Source organism: Nomascus leucogenys, chromosome 17, assembly GCF_006542625.1.
Source record: "Nomascus leucogenys isolate Asia chromosome 17, Asia_NLE_v1, whole genome shotgun sequence".
NCBI lineage: Eukaryota > Metazoa > Chordata > Mammalia > Primates > Hylobatidae > Nomascus > Nomascus leucogenys.
In genome coordinates, this window is record NC_044397.1 from 81777764 (window position 1) to 81792022 (window position 14259).

The 14259-nt window shown below is 42.3% G+C and overlaps 1 protein-coding gene across 2 annotated transcripts in view; it reads left to right on the forward strand.

Annotated features, from left to right (window-relative positions):
- Positions 1–14259, forward strand: part of IGF2BP3 (insulin like growth factor 2 mRNA binding protein 3) — a 159974-nt gene that overhangs the window by 45048 nt on the left and 100667 nt on the right. For both annotated transcript variants that reach the window (XM_030796215.1, XM_030796216.1), the window contains exon 3: positions 7374–7422. In XM_030796215.1, the coding sequence (XP_030652075.1) occupies positions 7374–7422 (49 nt within the window). The remainder of the gene's footprint in view (positions 1–7373; positions 7423–14259) is intronic.

Here is a 14259-nt window from a genome sequence, read left to right on the forward strand (position 1 = left end):
CAGCCTCCCAAAGTGCTGGGATTACAGGCGCGAGCCACTGCACCCAGCCAATTTTGGTCATTTTTAAGGACTGCTGGCACCATTTTGTCTACTTTTTAAAAGTTAGGGTTTTTTTGCTTGTTTTTTGAGATAGGATCTCACCCTGTTGCCCAGGCTGGAGTGCAGTGGTACCACCACCACCACTCACTGCAGCCTCGACCTCCCTAGGGCTCAGATGATCCTCCTGCCTTGGCCTCCCAAGTAGCTGGGACTACAGGCATGCACCACTATGCCCGGCTAAAAAAGTCAGTTTTAACAGCTAACTGTTGTAAATCAAAGCATGAGAATAAAAAATTAGGGGTGATAATTATATTCTGGGAGGAGGAGGGTTGGGGGAGAAGCATGCAATTATCTTCAATTATCTTCTAATTATTGGAGGTGGGTTCATAGATGTCTTATGTGTATAAATAAATTATACATTATTGAGGCCAAGGCAGGAGGATTGCTTGAGGCCAGGAGTTCGAGACCAGCCTGGGGAATGTAGCGAGACCCCCATCTCTACAACAAATTTAGCTGGGCGTGGTAGCATATGCCTGCGGTCCCAGCTACTCAGAAGGCTGTGATGGTAGGATCACTTGAGTCCCAGGGGTTTGAGTCTGCAGTGAGGTGATTGTACCACTGCTCTCCAGTCTAGGCAATAGAGCAAGATCCCGTCTCTTAGAAAAAATACATTATTATATACCTAATTCTATATAATAAACAATTATTAAAATGATACAAAGGGGGATGCAGTGAGTAAAATCCAGAATGAGTAATCTTGTAGGATTTTATGACTTTGGACATAAATGTGAAGAAATGTGAAGAAAATAGTGAGGGGAAACTCTTGTATTAAATAGACCTAAGATTATATATCAGCGTATCAACTGGTTTTTCTTCAACATAAATGTGAAGAAAACAGTGAGGGGAAACTCTTGTATTAAATAGACCTAAGATTATATATCAGCATATCAGCTGTATGCATGTGTATATCTTGTTGGCATCTTGATACGAACAAACCTCATGTAAAAAGATAGTTATTAGCAATTGGAAATAAACACTTAGTGGATATCTAATAATGAGGAATTTTTGCTAATCACTTCTAGGAGCAATAATGCTGTTGTGGTTATGTTGAAATAAAGCTCCTTATTTTTCATTGTTGTTTACTGGAGTAGTTCAGCATAGCATGCTATGTAAGGGGGACTTGGTACAGGTGTGGGTATAGAATAAACAAGATCAGATTATCATACTGGTTAATTGAAATAGGTGATGGGTATTTGGAGGCTCACTTTCTCTAATTGGTGACAATTTGAACATTTCTATAAAATCAACTTAAATCAGTTTCATCGATTACTAAAGATCTTCAAGATGCCTTTCAGAGTCTACATGAGCTGCTCTATTGGCTCTTAAAAATTAATTTTAATTTTGATTTTTTTGTAGATAGGCAGGGCCGGTGTGGGCGGTCTCATTTTGTTGCCCAAGGTGGTCTGGAACTCCTGGTTTCAGGCAGTTCTCCCAAAGTGCTGGGTTTACAGGCGTGAGCTACCCTGCCGGGCCTACCATTGACTCTTTCTTTTATAATTAAACATGCTTTTAATAAATAATGATTGAATTTTCATAGTAAGTAATATTTCTAGCAGCGTGGGCAGTTTTAAAATTTTTTATTTATTTATTTATTTTTGAGACGGAGTCTTGCTTTGTTGCCCAGGCTAGAGTGCAATGGTGCGATCTCGGCTCACTGCAATGTCCGCCTCCTGGGTTCAAGCGATACTCCTGCCTCAGCCTCCCGAGTAGCTGAGATTACAGGTGCCTGCCACTGCCCAGCTAATTTTTGTATTTTTAGTAGAGATGGGATTTCACCATCTTGGCCAAGCTGGTCTTGAACTCCTGACCTCATGATCCCCCCACCTCAGCCTCCCAAAGTGCTGGGATTACAGGCTTGAGCCACTGTGCCTGGCCTTTAAATTTTTAATCTATTAGCCTGAGAACTAAAATTTACCCTATTTCCCCTCTGGTGGGGAACCCTTAAATTGTGTTGAAAAATTTTTTTTTTTTGAGATGGAGTCTCACTCTGTTGCCTAGGCTGGAGTGCAGTGGTGCAGTCTTGGCTCACTGCAACCTCCGCCTCCCGGGTTCAAGCAATTCTGCTGCCTCAGCCTCCTGAGTAGCTGGGATTGCAGGTGCATACCACTACACCCAGCTAATTTTTATGTTTTTAGTAGAGACGAGGTTTCACCATGTTGATCAGGCTGGTCTCGAACTTCTGACCTCGTGATCCGCCCACCTTGGCCTCCCAGAGTCCTGGGATTACAGGTGTGAGCCACTGTGCCTGGCCTGAATTTTTAAAATTAATGCAAGTGCTTAAATAATTCAGTATTTTGGGTTTTTTTTTTCCATTCTCAGAAATGTGTGGCAGTTGTTTTTCTCCGTCCCTTTATAAGCTATAAGGAAATCATTCGAAGTGTTAGTTTCTGGATGGTGGTTCTGTGAGTCATTCCCCCCCTCTGCCATATAGTGTAACATTTTAACTATCAATTGAATGCTTATCAGATGCCATGCACTGTTCAGGCTCTGAATGCAGCAACAAACAAGATAACCTAATTAGTCCCTGTTGTTATGAAGTGTGCATCCTATGTATTTATGTATGTTTTAGGAGGTGGTGAAACACTAATTTATTTGCTGATAGTTAAATTGAACTTTAGTGACTTGGTAATCAATATGATAGAAATACTCTATTAAAATATTAATACCTTTTCTTGATTTGTAAGTATTTAGAATCAAACCCAAATATAAACTAATTCTCAAATCTCAGATGGAACATGACCAAAGAAGCAGTAGAGTATTTTAATTGTATAGCTGACTGAGATAGATTTTTCTCCAGTTCTTTCCATGCCAGAAGTTTGTATTTATCTGTGCTGGATGATTATAATTCATGCCTTTGGTTCGTTCCTGTTAATGTTAAGACTTTTGGCTCTTGTACTGATAAGAGCAGAGCACGAGGTTAGGAGCCAGAGGTAAATGTCACACAGTTTAAGATTAGTTACTGAGCAAATGGGAAAGAACAATTCTAGATATCAAACACTTAACTGCAGGGCCGGGCGCGGCAGCTCACGCCTGCAGTCCCAGCGCTTCGGGAGGCTGAGGCTGGCAGATCACTTGAGATCAGATGTTTGAGACCAGCCTGGCCAACATGGTGAAACTCCATCTTTACTAAAGTTAGTGGGCATCTAATAATCCCACCTACTAGGAAAGCTGAGGCAGGAGAATTGCTTGAACCTGGGAGGCAGAGGTTGCAGTGAGCCGAGATTGCGCTACTGTACTCCAGCCTGGGTGAGAGAGCGAGACTCCCATCTGAAAAACAAAGCAAAACACTGCATAAAAATAACTCAGATGTTTGTCTAAAATGAAACAAGAGTATCAGGTAAGGGAAATGAGAAAATCATTTAAGGGAAATAATTATTCTGGAGTAACATCCAAACTTCCAATAATTAAATGGGTGTTGGATGTACGTTTTGAAGAGTGGGTAGAAAATCCGTGGGATCCTTGAGTATGAGATTCTTAAAAAGTCCTTGGGAAAACATGGCAAATGGATTTCTTTGTGTGTGTGTGTGTGAGACAGGGTCTCAATCCGTTGCCCAGGCTGGAGTACAGTGGCATGATTATAGCTCATTGAAACTTTAAACTCCTGGGCATATATGATTCTCCCACCTCAGCATCCTGAGTATCTAGGACTACAGGCGTGTGCCACCACGCCAGGCTAATTTTACCCCTGGCCTTAAGCACTCCTCCCACCTTGGCCCCCCAAAGGGCTGGGATTACAGGCATGAGCCACTGTGTACTGCCTGGATTACTCTTAATAAACAAAAGATAGTATCCTCTTTGTGAAGTGGATATTTATTTTTGTAATATGTATGATCACATGCTAATTAACCTGAAATCTGTATGTATATTTACGTGTGTACTTTTGGGAAAATTTTTTGGTAATATATACACCCTCCAAAATGAGGCCAGTGGAGGTGAATACTTAGTTTCTTAACACTGCTGCTAATCCTTACTGTGTTAGATACTTGATTAAAACAGAATAGGGCCAGGCATGGTGGCTCACACCTATAATCCCAGCACTTTGGGGAGGTCAAGATAGAAGGACTGCTTGAGCCCAGAAGTTCAAGAGAAACCTGGACAACATAGCGAGACCACCATCTCTATAAAAAACTAGCTGGATGTGGTTGGCATGCACCTGTAGTCCCAGCTATTTGGGAGGAAGAGGCAGGAGAATCCCTTGAGCCCGGGAGGCAGAGGTTGCAGTGAGCTAAGACTGCGCCACTGCACTCCAGCCTGGGCGACAGAGTGAGACTCCATCTCAAAACAGAACAAAAACAAACAAAAAACCAGATTAGTACTTGCATATATGTAGTAAATCATACCCTCATTAGTCAGGTAAATACAGTGTGAGCACTTTTTTTTTTTTTTTTTTTTTTTTTTTTTGAGATGGAGTCTCGCTCTGTCACCCAGGGTGGAGTGCAGTGGCGCAATCTTGGCTCACCACAAACTCTGCCTCCTGGGTTCAAGCAATTCTCCTGCCTCAGCCTCCCGAGTAGCCGGGATTACAGGCATGTGCCACCATGCCCAGCTAATTTTGTGTTTTTAGTAGAGATGGGGTTTCTCCATGTTGATCAGGCTGGTCTCGAACTTCTGACCTCAGGTGATCCGCCCACCCCAGCCTCCCAAAGTGCTGGGATCACAGGTGTGAGCCACTGTGTCTGGCTGCAACTTTTCTTTTAACTGAAGCAACATATAACAGTTGTGAAATCTATGAATTATAAATCTTTTTATTAGGGTATATTTTTTAAACCTTTTATAGAAAATACTGCCAGGCACAGTGGCTCACGCCTGTAATCCCAGCACTCTGGGAGGCCGAGGTGGGCGGATCACTTGAGGTCAGGAGTTTGAGACCAGCCTGGTCAACATGGTGAAACCCCGTCTCTACTAAAAATACAATAATTAGCTGGGTGTGATGGCGCATGCCTGCAATCCGAGCTACACAGGAGGCTGAGGTGGGAGAATTGCCTGAACCTGGGAGGCGGAGGCTGCAGTGAGCTGAGATTGTGCCACTGAATTCCGGCGTGGGCAACAGGGCGAGACTCTTGTCACACACCAAAAAAGAAAAAGAAAATATAAAACTTACATAAAAGCAGAGAGGTACCTGTCCTGAAGCTTTAAGAGTTATTACCACATGAGTTATTTTGAAACAAATCCCAAACTGGCATTTTGTCTGTAAACTTATACTAGCTATAGTTTGGATTTTTTTTTCTCTTAAACTGGCATTCTCTTTTATCTCTTTGGTATATTTTACCCTGATGACTGTGCTTTTACTTTGTCATGAAAATAATGTAAAAGTGCTTCTCTTCCTTCCCTCCTCCATTTTATGATTGTAGACAGGATGTACCTGAGTTTAGTTAATCTAGGTTTTCTTTGATGTTCTCGAAGGGATCAATGGCAGCTGTGGTATTTGTTTGTTCTCACCCTTTTGGGGAAAGGGAAGAGGCAAAGGACTAAACTAGGTTATGAATCTAGACTAAACTGGTGTTTTCCTCAGATACTTCAAAATTGTGGATTATTTGACCTGGAAAGAGAAGTTCACTATAGTTCTGTTTTTTTCTATTTTTTATTTTTCTTTTTTCTTCTCTTTTCTTTTTGAGACAGGGTGTCACTCTGTTGTCCAGGCTGGATTGCAGTGGTGCAGTCACAGTTCACTGTAGCTTTGAACTCCTGGTCTGAAGCAATCCTTCCATCTCAGTCTCCTGAGTAGCTGGTACTACAAGCATGCAACACCATGCCCAGCTAGTTTAAAAAATTTTTTAAAAGATTTTTGTAGAGATGAGGTTTGGCTATGTTGTCCAGGCTGGTCTGGAACTCCTGGGCTCAAGTGATCCTCCTAAAGTGCTGGGATTATAGGCATGAGCCACAAGGCCTGTCCTATAGTTCTAATTTTGGAAGTTAAGTAATTTATTTCACTTGAGATGTCAAGCTCAATTGCTAGTTTTTGTTTTATTTTGTTTTTAATAGCTAGTTGACTATAAATTCTTCCTCCTTCAAAGGAGGTGACTGGCATGTGACTTCTATGGTATAGTCTCATACAATTAACATGCAGTTGTGTCATATGTGTCACCCTCTTCCTTCCCTTATACATACATATATACATGTGTAGGGAGACATTTGAACTAAGGTGCTGATTCTTAACATTTTCTGTACTGTGCACTCCTTTAGCAGTCTGAAACGTATGGATCTCTTCTTACGTTTCAGTATGTCTTATTTTTTATTTTTTTGAGATGGAGTCTTGCTCTGTCGCCCAGGCTGCAGTGCTGTGAAGCAATCTTGGCTCACCGCAACCTGCGCCTCCCAGGTTCAAGCGATTCTCCTGCCTCAGCCTCTGGAGTAGCTGGGACTGCAGGCACCTGCCACCATGCCCAGCTAATTTTTTTGTAATTTTAGTAGAGAAGGGGTTTCACCATGTTGGCCAGTCTGGTCCTGAACTCCAGACCTCAAGTGATCCACCTGCCTCGGCCACCCAAACTGTTGGGATTACAGGCATGAGCCACTGTGCCTGGCCTCAGGATGTTTTACAATGCATAAAATACGTAGGATTACAAAGGAAACCAATTAATTTGAAATGTAGTTAGCAGAATGTTAAAACTTAGTGATAGCTGCTTAATATAATAAGCAACAAGTTCTAGCAACACATCTAAGTTTCACAGTAATGAGTATAGATGATAAAGATCTCCAACAGTCTAATGTGGTATGAAAATATCTGATTTATATTGATGTCAAAATGACAAGTACTGTAATTCCGTGGTTTAGTGCCAGCATTCATAATTGAAGGACGTGTTAAATTTCATTTAGGGGATAGTGAAGATAAATGTGTAATTTCCTCCCACCCACACCTCATTTTTATTTCCCTGAATTTTATCCATGGACTCCTTAGCTGTGACGGTCAGAGTAAGATCACCTGGACTAAGGCCTTATTTGTGTCCTGGGATGCCTAATTTGAAGCTAAAGGATTTGAACTTAGAATGTAGTTATCAGATAAGTGTGTTTTAAACATTCTATCTGCCAATTTTAGTGGCTTTTAAAATAAGTCATAACAGTCCAATAAATGCTGGATCTCCAAATGGTGTCTATGCATTTTATGACTTTGCTTCTTTGCTTTTCCTTCTTGGGCTGTATTTTCTTAATAGATACTGGTTTGTAATTAATATAGAGTTAATATTTTAAGTAGTTTCTGAACTTCCATGTTGGCTATTATTGTTTTGCTTTTATGTTTCTTTTTTCTTTTAAAAAACATTTTAATTCTTCTGCAGGATTCGGAAACTTCAGATACGAAATATCCCGCCTCATTTACAGTGGGAGGTAAGAATTTCTATATTTAAAATTAAGATCTAAGTATGGAAGCCTATTGCTGTTAGTTTTTTCAAAGCTTTTTCTCCTTTCCTCAACTCTTGGGTGTGCTAGAACATAAAATTCTTCTCTTATGACCTGTGCCTTGGTGTGGGTTTTTCTTCGTAAGGGCACAGTATATCTTTTAAAAATCTGCTCTTTGGGATAAGAAACCAAAAATTGAAATATAGTCTTGGGTAACTGGGTAATCTTTCTTATTCAGTCCCTTCCCAACGGGATTTTGTTGATTTCAGTTCTTTCTGATGAGTTTGCCAGTTGTATTTAAATATGAAGTTCCTATCTTGGCAAAGTTTTAAAAAGACAAATACCTGCTATTTTGTGCTTTTACTTTATAATGTTATTCTGCTTCCTTTTGCTCAGATGGTGGCACTGCACTGATTGTGTAATATGCATAAACACAAACTATTTAGCACAATTGAATAGCCTGTGTCAGCAATTTCCAAAGCATAATAATGATGTCATGGTGAGAACTTGAGACACCAGTAGTTGAAGGGATAAAAGAAAATGTCTTTTGACTCTTCAGACAATGGAATCTGAAAGTTCTTAAAACCCACCTTGGAGAGGGTGGTGCAAAGAAACTGCTTAGCTTTTCTGTATTTCTAATATAAAAAAAAATCAAGAGTAACTAGTTTTGTGTGTTTTAGACTAGTCTTCTAAAATGACATTTGATGAGTCACTAAATCATAACCCCCATCAAAATGCAAAGTTTAGTTAAAAGGTTAGTTTGGTGGGAAGTTGAGGGAAGTTGATCTAAGTCTGATTCTCCAAGGTTTCTCAGTTGGTCACAAGTGATTTGTGCTGAGAATATTTATCTTCAAAATAGTATTATTGAGATTAAACTTTGCAGGAAGGGGTTGGTTTTTGGTATATGCTGAATATATTGCAAGTTATATAATGCACTAGAAATATACTTTATAGATGGAAACGGTGGGTTATAAGATTAAACTTTTTACACGTTCCTGTTTTAGATTAACATTTAGGGAATTCAGTAGCTTGGGGGATAGGTCCTCAAGTGTTGTAATAGCAAGATTACTAGTTTGATCCCCTTATTTTAAGATGAGCCATATTAAATATGATTTAAAATGTAATTTAATATGATTTTTTTTGTTCAGGAGCTACATCTAGTATAATGTAGCTTTCTATGAAATAGCCAAGTGGTAGAAACCAAGTTTAAGTGAATTATTAGAGTACTAGCATATCTGCTATGGGCAGAGTTTCCTTTTAATTCATTCATAATCTCTTCAAATTTAGAGAGTTTAGCTTTTAGTTTATTGCATTTTCCCTTATTCTGAGTATTTGCCATATCTAACTTTTCTTAATTTTTGTATTTCACTTTACTCTCCTCATTGTCCTTTGAGGTAGTGTCAAGTTAGTGGATTATCTCTGTTTTCAAATGGGCAAATATGGGCACGCAAGATAAAGTTAATTAAGCAAGAGCACATACTGATGCTTGGAACTAGACTTTGGAATTCTTCACCTTTGACTCCCTTTAAAAATTTAATGATTATTTACATATTGATCAACAAAAACAATTTTATTGAGAGTTCGTTAGGAATAAGATGGGCTTCTGTTGTTAGGTGTTTCTTTCCTTAAAGACTTGAGGGAACACTATTTCCTTTTGGAGAAGGGTCACTTTGTATGTTTTGTTTGTTTGTTTATTTGAGATGGAGTTTCGCTCTTGTTGCCCAGGCTGGAGTGGAATGGTGCAATCTTGGCTGACTGCAACCTCCACCTCCCAGGTTCAGGTGATTCTCCTGCCTCAGCCTCCCAAGCAACTGGGATTACAGGCATCCTCCAACCATGCCTGGCTAATTTTTTGTATTTTTAGTAGAGATGGGATTTTACCATGTTGGTCAGGCTGGTCTCAAACTCCTGACCTCAGGTTATCCACCCGCCTCGGCCTCCCAAAGTGCTGGGATTACGGGCGTGAGCCACTGTACCCAGCCTGTATATGTTTTATTTATTCACGCTGGGTATGCCGCTTGTTTTGTACCAAAGCCTTATCATAAACAGTGATAATTTTGCAGTTCTGGACAATTTTTATAATGGAAGATTAGGCATTGAGTCCCTGATTAATCTTAGAATCACTGAAAGTGGAATGACTGGACATTATGTGCCTTCTACTTTGATGCAGTAGAATGTACATGTCACCACAGAGGAAATAGTCTTATCTAAATAGGTTCAACTGGCTTCAGTCTTAATCTAACTTTGAGTTTACAAGAAATACAGAAGATAGAGGGACAAATTAAATGATGCATCAAAGAAACAACTAGCCATATCCTAAATATGGGATATTCCACAGGACATCCTGTTTTGCTAGAGGAGCAGTGGGGTGAAAAAAGGAAGGGGCCTGTTACAGAGTAAGACTCAAGAGGATAACAAAAAAGCACTATAGTAAGTTCTTTGTGAGCAATGTAAATAGCCCTGTGAAGCAGCATGGAGCACCTAAAAAGCCTTATAGTTGTATTTTATTTATTTATTTTTATTTTTTGCAGGAAATGGGGCAGCCTTGAGGTCAGACTTGGAATTATGTCCTAGCTCCACTACTTTCTCATTGTGTGATCTAGTTATGGGATCTCTGAACAGGTTTTTAAAATTTTTTGAGCCTCATTTTCCTCGTTTCTAACAAGAGGTGCTGATGGTGGCCCCCTCATTGGGTTGCTTTGAGCATTAAATAGGATTATGCATGATAAAGCCTTTAAAACAGTGCTTGGTACATATAAGTACACAATATGTTTTAGCTATGATATAATAAGAACAACAACAAATTCACCAGCTCTCAGCCTTAGGTTTTGTGCTTGTCTCAGTGAGATCCAGGCAGGAGCACAGATAACATACTCGGTATTTCACCAGGGAGAATCACACAGGTGCTGAAAGGCGAAAGAACAAAGAGAATCCAGAGTAGTGACTGTAAGGAGCAGCCACAACCTGAGGGTTGGAAGGCCAAAGAGGAAGTTGAGGTTTTGTATCCTAGAGACTTGGAGGGAAGAGCCCTGAGCACCTGAGACTTAGATTTCTGAGCAATGGGAGCTCCTTGGCTATGGCTGACGCCTGGGATGTGGAGAGGAGAGAAGAGTTATACATCTTGTTCAGAGTGTCCAGAGGAGCTAGAGGCTGTAACCAACTGCCGATTCAGTGATGCCAGCTGACAGACAGGGACCTACGGATGTGGTGATGCTGACTGATGGATGGGACCTGTAGATGTGATGATGCCGACTGACGGACGGGGACCTGCGGATGCAGTGATGCTGACTGACGGAGGGGGACCTGCGGATGCGGTGATGCCGACTGACAGACGGGACCTGGTGATGCAGTGATACCGACTGACTGACGGGACCTGGTGATGCGGTGATGCCAACTGACAGACGGGATGCTGATGCAGTGAGGCCAACTGACTGACGGGACCTGGAGATGCGGTGATGCCGACTGATGGACGGGGACCTGGTGATGCGGTGATGCCGACTGATGGACAGGGACCTGGTGATGCGGTGATACTCACTGATGGACAGGACCTGCGGATGCAGTGAAGCTGATGAACGAGGACCTGCGGATGCGGTGATGCCGACTGACGTACGGGGACTTGGTGATGCGGGGATGCCGACTGATGGGTAGGGACTTGGTGATGCGTTGATGCCGACTGATGGGTAGGGACTTGGTGATGCATTGATGCCGAGTGACGGACAGGACCTGGTGTTGCATTGAAGCCGACTGACGGATGGGACCTGCTGATGTGGTGAAGCCGACTGACAGATGGGGACCTGCGGATGGGGTGATGCTAACTGATGGACAGGACCTGGTGATGCGGTGATACCAACTGAAGGACGGGACCTGCAGATGCAGTGATGCTGACTGACGGATGGGGACCTGCGGATGCGGTGATGCTGACTGACAGAGAGGGACTTGTGGATGTGGTGATGCCGACTGATGGACAGGGACCTGCGGATGCGGGGATGCTGACTGAGGGACAGGGCCTGCTGATGTCGACTGATGGACGGGACCTGTGGGTGTGGGGATGCCGACTGACAGATGGGCAAGATCATGTCATCTCTATCCTGACTCCTGCTTTCTAGTACCCCTCTGGTGCCTTCTATTGGCAGAAACTAACAGGTAACAGCTGGCAAAGGAGAGATTAGAGTCCAGAGTCCTAGACCCAGCATCACAAAGCTGAGAAGTACATTTGGAACTGAGAGCTTATTTTTCTTTGTTTGCCCTAATACCTCATATACGCTGTCTGTCTGATGGCACTGAGAGCTTAATATCAAGGCAAACCTCTAACCTTGAAGTAAAACAACCTCTTCCCCCAATTCTAGGAGTCATCTTGTAAGCCAGATTCTGTGAAGTCACTGAAGAGGTGACAGAATCTGGGACCACAGCAGAAACGCTTGTGACATTTGGTGTTTTGTAAGATCTGTAGCTAGAGTGTTACCTTTCTATTACTGTTAGATCTTTATTATTTATATTATCTGTATTCCACCATATACTACTAAATGATCAGAAGGGGATTCCTCAAGTTCTCTGGACCGCATATCTTACATGCTGTGTCAAGCAGGTTTAAACAGTTTCTAACCACTTAGTTTTAGATGATGATAAGGCATTTATGGGTGGGCACTGGATTCTGCTAAATGTTTATGGCAGATGAAGATACTGGGAGACTAACTTTTTTTTTTTTTTTTTTTTTTTTTTTTTTTTTTTTTTGAGACAGAGTCTCGCTCTGTCACCCAGGCTGGAGTGCAGTGGCGCAATCTCGGCTCACTCTAATTTCCGCCTCCTGGGTTCAAGTGATTCTCCTGCCTCAGCCTCCTGAGTAGCTGGGACTACAGGTGTGCGCCACCACGCCCAGCTAATTTTTTGTATTTTTAGTAGAGACGGGGTTTCACAGTGTTAGCCAGGATGGTCTCGATCTCTTGACCTTGTGATCTGCCTACCTTGGCCTCCCAAAGTGCTGGGATTACAGACTAACTTTTTGAAGGACTCACTGCTAGAGAATTAGGTAGGTTTGTTTTCTCCCAAGTGTATGGAATATAGCAGAGAAATAAGGGAAAATGGTTTCTCATCCATCCGTCACTGTTTTGCCTGAGGTACCTGAAGAATAGACTCAGTGTGACCAGACTGGAAGGGTTCCTCTACAGAGACAGTCCCAGCAGACAACGATGTGGATGTTCAGATGCCACAAGGGAGGCATACATTAGGAGGAGGATTTGAGAGCCCTTCCTTAAATGGATAAGGGTAGGGCTTTGGGAGAAAGCCTTAGTGGAGTACTTGACGTTAAACACCTTTAGATATTTTTTCTTTTGCCTACTCAATTTCTCAAGTGGGCTCCATTTTCTAAATTTAAGGAATGTCTTTTTGTTATTGTTATTGTTTGGTTTTTGAGATGGAGTCTTGCTCTTTCACCAAGGCTAGAGTGCAGTGATGCGACCTCGGCTCACTGCACCCTCCGCCTCCTGGGTTCAAGCAGTTCTCCTGCCTCAGCCTCCTGAGTAGCTGGGATTACAGGTGCCTGCCACCACACCCGGCTGAGTTTTGTATTTTTAGTAGAGACAGGGTTTCACCATGTTGACCAGGCTGGTCTCGAACTCCTGACCTCAAGTGATCTGTCCATCTCAGCCTCCCAAAGTGCTGGGATTACAGGCGTGAGCCACCGTGCCGGCAGGAATGTCTTTTTGTATGTAAAAAATACACAGTAAGTGGGGCCAGTTGTGGTGACTCACACCTGTAATCTCAGCACTTTGGGAGGCCAAGGCAGGTGGGTCTCTTGAGGTCAGGAGATCGAGACCAGCCTGGCCAACATGGAGAAACCCCATCTTTACTAAAAAATACAGAAATTAGCCGGACATGGTGGCACAGGATTGTAATCCCAGCTACTCAAGAGGCTGAGTCAGGAGAACCTCTTGAACCCAGGAGGCGGAGGTTGCAGTGAGCCAAGATCGCACCACTGCACTCCAGCCTGGGTGACAAAGTGAGACTCTGTCTCAAAAAAAAAAAAAAAGCCAGAGTCTAAGGAAAGGATTTCTCAGTTTCTCCTAATGTTATTTTCTTGAAACCACTCTCCAATCAAAAGAATCAAAACTCCTAATAAGTACTCAAAAAATGCCCAAAGCTGGGGGCACCTTCCCTGAAGTGAAGCATAAGACCTTATGTAAAGGAAGACATTAGATAAATGAAGTGGTCCTAGAGGAAAGGGCAAGGAAGGTTGTCATTTTGGGGGCTGATGAGGAAGGTGAAACAGTATTTCCCTATGTTTACTGTGTGGGGAAACAGCCTATGCTACAGTTAGTCACCTGCATCACCAGGTTCTCCATGCTGGTGGGGCCCCCACATCACTCATGACTGGAATGACTGTTTTCCCGGCAAAGATTTGAATACGTGATCTGACGGGTACTTATGGGGAATACATAACTTTAAAATCACAGTCTTGCTAGAAAATTCAGAATGTTTCTTGGTTTTACTTCAACGCTTGCATATTTGATTTTTTTCCTGGACTTAATTGATCTGGGAAGATGAGTATTAAGTGAGGCTCTGGTCAAAGAAGGGAAACCAAGTAATCTTTATTTGGAAGAAACAAGTAGGCCTGGTATGGTAGCTCAGGCCTGTAATCCCAGCACTTTGGGAGGCTGAGGCAGGCAAATCACTTGAAGCCAGGAGTTCGAGACCAGCCCGGCCAACATGGCAAAACCCTATCTCTACTGTAAATACAAAAATTAGGCAGGCATGGTAGCACATGCCTGTAATCTTAGCTACTCAGGAGGCCGAGGCACAAAAATTGCTTCAGCCTAGGATGCAGAGGTT